We start from the raw sequence: 6,135 nt of genomic DNA, 5'->3' as shown, positions 1-6,135 counted from the left end.
TTTCTGTTCATAAATGAAACTCATGAAGTTTTAGTGACTGAACCACTTATTGAATGCCAATGTTTCTTCCTCTGTTTGACCAGCATATCGAAGACCAGGCTAAAAACATACTGTGAACACACAATGGAAAGTAATCAAGTGAGATGCAGATCTCAAACCCCAGAGCAATTTGCATTACAGTCTTGGACCTTTGAAAATGTTGAGCAAGGCTACAGTTGCCCCAACTTCTTTTTTTTGGTGCCTTGGGGAGCTTATTCCAGTGCCTGATCACTTTCTCAGTGAGGAACCTTTTCCTAACATGCAATCTGACCCTCTTCTGACACAGATCCATGACATCCCCTTGAGTTTTCTTGCAGTCATCAGAGATCAGCGCCTGCCTCTCTCCTACTCTCTTGGCTGAACCTTCACCATCTTCATAGCCCTTCTTTGAAGACTCTCAAATAGTTCTAAGTCCTTCTTATACTGTAGTGCCCACAGTGCTCAAAGTTGAGGTTGCACCAATGCAAAGTAGAGGGGGACAGTCCCTTCCTTCACCCAGCTGGCAGTGCCAGGTCTGATGCACCCCAGGGTATCATTGGCCCTCTTGGCTCCCTGGGCACACTTCTGACTGAGGTCCAATTTCCTTCAGCCCCAGATCCTTTCTGCTCTTCTGTCCCATTTCAGGTGTAGCATCTGGCACTTAATCTTGTTAAAGTTCATACTGTTGGTAGTTGTCCAGCCCTCTAAACAAGATCTCAAGATATAAGCACTGAATGTGGACTGCTTAGTGCCTGGAAAAGGCACTGTGGCACCTAGCGTGTCTGCTTCTGCTTCAGCTTTCAGAAGACATCATCTAATGGGAGCCAATGAGTTTGTTCTCAGTCACTGAAACCAACACTGGGAAACCTGAGATGGAAAATACGTGCCAAAGTAAGCGAACAGTTGTTTCTTAAATTTCACTTCCTAATAATTTTAGAATTAGATCTGATCTTTTGGGTTGGGTTCTTTCTTTTTTTTTTTTTTGGGGGGGGGGGAGGGGGGAAGGGGTTGGGGCTTTTTTTTTTTTTTTTTGCTCATAAATTCTTCTAATTTCTTCAGGCTGACAAATATAAAACTATATAGCACTATCAAAACAAGAAATCACTGTTCTTCCCACTGAACTTCCACTAGGGCCTGCACTCTTTATTGAATCAGGAAAGTCAGGTGGATTCTACACTGCCTTACAGATCAGAAGAAAAACATGAGCACATTATTATTACAAAATCTGTACTACTGCTAGTAATCAAACATGAGTGAATGTGATTTTTCTTTTCATAGAGTACATCTGTTTTCGAATATATTTTGAATCTCTCTTCAGATTTAAATATCGACTATATTTGCATCGGGAATCATGAGGTAAAAATAAGAAAAAAGAACTGTAAAGAAAAACAAACAAATACGTGAAATCAACCGTAAAAACATTGTTTTGAGAGCAGGGGTGCAAGAGAAGTGTGCTTGAATATTTATCAGCTGAATTTACCAAATGGCCATAAAGGTCAATGACCATCTTAAGAATCAAAGCAAGGACTTTTTCTAGGGGTGAAATTATATTATTGTTTTTAAAGCAAGTTTGGCGCTGTGGTCAACGTATTTGCTCTTTTATGAACATTTATTTGAGAAATATTAGAGAAAGCCACTTCAGTTCAGCTGTTAAATATTGAATATTCCTTTTCCAACTTCAGGCTTCACAGAGGCATATTTCATAATGAATATTTGTGTGCTTTTTATATGTGAGTCATCTTATTTGTACAGCTCCCTATAAATCATCTGAATGAGTGACAGAAAGGACCAATTAGAGCTTTTGTGCACTGGGGTAGAATGGCACTTACATGTTTGTGCAATCTCATTTCAATAGTTTCAGGCTCCGCAGTTTCCCTGAGGAGATTGTTTGAGAGCTTACCGCAATTTATTCTCATGATAGTCAGCTTCAACATTTCCTTTTCCAATTGTATCATAATACACTTACATCCAATATAATGTATTACACATTTTCTCCTCCTGTGAAGCAAGGTAGGTTCCGTAAATCCTGCAATAAATTGGTCACCTCTTCCTATGTCCTTATAAGTCCTTATTAGATGAGCTATGTAACGCATGAGTGCCTTGACAGCAACATCATGGTTAGGGATCTTTCGTGATTTGCACAAAAAGTAGCAATCAGACCTCAATATTATAGCCATACTTCATCCAATCGTCTACTTAATTCACAAGGAAAAAAAAGATATTTCTTATTGACTAAGTAACTGGGCTATGGAATAACCAACCGCCTAAATCCAACTGCAGCAAACCAGTATGTGCACTAATAACATACTGCTCTTTTTTATGCACACTTGCACAGTCTTAGCCCCATTTTCTCGGGGTCATATAATAACCATCCAGGAGCAAGTTTCATCATGCATCTCTGAAAGGATCCAGGCAAGCTTTCCAGTTCACTGCACAGAAGGGAGTATTGTTAGATAAGCACCCTTTATTCTGTCCTGCCAGTCCATCCTCCACCCTCCTGTTTACTATATGCCAAACTGGTGTGCTTACAGACCCCAAGACTGGCTCCTCTATTCAAACCCTACCATGAGAATCTCCCTGTGCTAAGGTTCATGCTCAGCTCCTTCCATTCCTGGGGGAATTTTCGTACACAAGACCTTTAATGTCAAAGCTACACATGTTCCTCTAGTACTACTCATTCATACACATGTAAATTGATTTACTGTATACAAATCCCATTAGTACATCCAACAGTCATATCAGACATCCTGCACTGGGACCTTATCTGTAAGCTTGCTTTAAACTTTTGGACAATCTTTTCCAAGACACAGGCTTTCATTCCAGAAGCATGGCTTTTACTGCCTGGATATATACATGTATTTGACTGACTGTACGATCTACTTGAAGCTGTTAATTTTACTAGGCAGTCCAGATGATGCTGCAGTTGCTCTCACAGCAGTTCACCAGGTAACAGTTTAGCACCTCTACAGATCTCATTAACAGCAAGGGGGTTTTTGATCTTTAATACAAGCCTTTGAAAGGCTGCCCAGGGATGTTGTGGATGCCCCGTCCTTGGAGGTGTTCAAGACCAGGTTGGACGGGGCCCTGGGCAACCTGATCTAGTAAATGTGTATGTTTGGTGGCCCTGCCAGGCAGGGGGGTTGGAACTACATGATCCTTGAGGTCCCTTCCAACCCGGGTCATTCTGTGATTCTGTGTGAAAGGCACTGGGAAACTCCCAAATCACAATTGCTAACCTCTGACAACTTTCCTGATCTTTCAAAAGTAAGTAACTGTCTGTGCAACACACTTAAATGATACTGCAGATACAGCATGAACCATCAGAAACATACATAGAATATCCCCAGTTGGAAGGGGCCCATTAAGGATCAGCAAGTCAGGCTTCTGGAGTTGACAAGACATCGATCATAGGACTTAGAGACTGTTTTGCACTTCTAAGACTAGTGATTACAAACAGCAGAGGCATTACAGATTACTTTCATGATTTTATGTGTAAATGTCATGGAATAAGGCCATCATTGTTTTGTAACACCTGTGAGATGATCAAAACTAACAGCCCTGATAAATATTTCTTTATCAAATGTCTCACATATCTTTCGCACTGTTTGATTTGTGGTTGGAATTAACAGGCTGTGTTGGACAGCCAGCGGGATTTCTTGAAATCTGGCACGACACCAACCCTTTATGAAATATAAAGGAAGCTCTTGAGAACTAAAGATTTATTAAGATCCAACCTTAGCTACTTCCTTATCCGACTCTTTCAAGCTCCGAGGGTGCATGTGAGAGAAGAGGACAAGAAAAATAAAGAACAAGGTCCCTTCCAACCCTCACGAGACTGCGATACTGTGTGATACTGTGTGATACTGTGTGATACTGTGTGATACTGTGTGATACTGTGTGATACTGTGACTTGCTTGGAGCAGAAAGCAGATCTGGAAGCACCTTGTGCTGCTTGTCGGTAAGGAGACGCTGGCCCCACGCTATGCTCTCTCCCGTTCCATTAGCCAGCATGGAAGAACCGTCTTCACCTCAGGATCACCCTTATCCCTTTTGTCCCGAACAGAGCTTCCCCACAGCCCGCAGCACCACTCACACGGGGCATGAGCCCGAGGTGCAGCCCCTCAGCCTGGGCCCCACGCGGGGTCCCTCGGCCGTTGTCCCCCGATGCCGCCGAGGGTCGAGAGGGCCCCGTGAGGAGAACAACCGTCGCTGCGGGCGGCGGCACGAGGCGAGAAGGCGGCGCTCGGCCCCGCCACACACCCCCGCCCTCCCCGCATCCTCCCAACCGACGCGGAAACCGGCGCCGGCCGAGCAGCTGTAGCCGGCTCGCAGGGCGCATGCTCGGCCCCCATGAGGGCGGGGGCCGGCGCCTAGCGGGGAGCGAGCCGCCGCCGCTGCCCGCCGTCACCACCGCCGCCCGAGGAGCAGCGGTCGCCTCGCATCGCCCTCGCTTTCTCCCTCCCCTCTTCCTCTCTCCTCGCGGTCTTTCCCCGCCATGAAGCTGAGCAGCCGCGGCAGGGGATGCTGCGTGGCCGGCAGCCGGGAACGCGGGCCGCCGCCGAGGAGCCCCTTCGTACACCAGCTGCGCTTCAGCCCCATGGAGAAAACCAAGGTGGGGGCTCGAGGGCCCGGCCCCGCCGCGATGTGAGGCGGGCGGCGGGCGGGGGCGGCTCCGTGAGGGGGCGGCGGGGGGCGAGGCCGGGAGGAGTGGGCGCGGGGGTGCGCCTTACCTTCACTTGGCTGCCGTTTCTCCTCCCCGCTCCTCGTTATTATTTGTATTTTATTATTATTTCTTTAATCATCATCATTATTATTATTACTATTTTTTTATTTTATTTTTTTCCTAAACGAGGGGGGTGTTGGGGAGCGCTCCTGTGGACGCGGTTCTCCTCCATTGTCAGGCTCTGAGGGATGCGCACCGAAGGATCCCGCCGCTCTCTGAAGTTTGGCCCCGCGTAAATAACGCGGATTGCGCTGTGCGGGTGGAGGCAGGAATCGATGTGGAAGTGGCGGCGAGGATGGGAACCCCCCACCCGCCTTTGCCGCCGCTCCGCATGGTGAGCGAGGGGAGGGGGGAGGGTGGCCCTGTCGGGGGTCTTAGCAGGATCTGGGTTAGTGCCTGAGTGGAGGATCACCACGATGGGCTCCTCGGATGGAGACCGGCCTCCTGTGTTACTTCCATCGCGGTAGTACATGAGGAATGCTCATTTAAAGCTGTTTTAGGAGCATGAAGCCTACAGTGCCCATCAATGTGGAAATTAAGATCTGCTACTATTGAACCTGTCACGTCAAGGCTCTTTGGAGCCAAGCTTAATTTAATTTCTGTTTGGATTGGAGTTCGTTGTTGCTTTGGCTGATTGTTGTCTGGGCTCTCGAGATGAGATACATATGGCCTGATTTACAAAACGTTGGAATGTGCCCCATGTTAAGTACCTGACAGCCAAGGAATCTGTAGCAGGCTCCAGTGGAAAAGATCATTACTTGGTTTCTTAATAGAGTTTCCCAATATGAGGCTGAATTCGGTGGTTACTGATAAATTGAACAGGAACAGGGAGAAGAGATTTATGTCATTTGTCTCATTGAATTTATACCAGGAGCTTCGTCAATAAATCACAAGGTTGTAATGATTTCAGTGTAACCCCGTCTCATCCCTTCTGCCACGGTTTCTGTGTAATTAATGAGGCAGAAGTCTTTAAGGGAGCAGAGGCAAACAAAAGATAGCATGTGGTCATGTGCGTTCTGATTGTATCTCATTATAGCAATAACAATGTTTTACTTTGCGTTGTCAATGTATCTTTCTAACGCTACTGTCTACTTGTTTACTTACAAGGAATTTGAGAAGGACGATCAGGAGGGCAGAGCAGCAGTTTCATAGTATCTCCAGTCTGGTATGAGCTACTGGCACTGTTGATCTGTTTGTCATAACAGATCTTCAGCCACTTCAACTCAGTGACCGCATACCTCCCTCTTATGGAGGCTGCTCTGGACATCTGTATCATATGTGAGCTTTGCCACTGGGTTTCAAAGCTTTATTTCCAATGAAAGCTGTAATCTGTCATTAAAGCTCTGTAGTCTTTTGCAGCGTGCAGACCAAAGGAACGGCCTCATCAAAGCATG

The 6,135-nt window shown here is 46.2% G+C and overlaps 1 protein-coding gene across 4 annotated transcripts in view; it reads left to right on the top strand.

Annotated features, from left to right (window-relative positions):
* The first annotated feature begins 4,361 nt into the window (after nucleotides 1-4,361).
* LPCAT1 (lysophosphatidylcholine acyltransferase 1) overlaps nucleotides 4,362-6,135 on the top strand; it is a 58,163-nt gene continuing 56,389 nt past the window's right edge. For 2 of the 4 annotated variants that reach the window (XM_085540409.1, XM_015854267.3), the window contains exon 1: nucleotides 4,362-4,630. In XM_085540409.1, the coding sequence (XP_085396535.1) occupies nucleotides 4,514-4,630 (117 nt within the window). In that variant the 5' untranslated portion in view covers nucleotides 4,362-4,513. Of the gene's footprint in view, nucleotides 4,631-4,712; nucleotides 5,076-6,135 lie in introns of those variants that run through there. The other 2 variants (XM_085540411.1, XM_085540410.1) reach the window with 1 other exon arrangement.

This window comes from Coturnix japonica, chromosome 2, assembly GCF_054131305.1.
Source record: "Coturnix japonica strain WE chromosome 2, WE-NBRP24, whole genome shotgun sequence".
In the NCBI taxonomy this organism is placed as follows: Eukaryota; Metazoa; Chordata; class Aves; order Galliformes; family Phasianidae; genus Coturnix; species Coturnix japonica.
The sequence above is the reverse complement of the archived record's forward strand: the minus strand, read 5'-3'. Positions and strand labels throughout refer to the sequence as shown.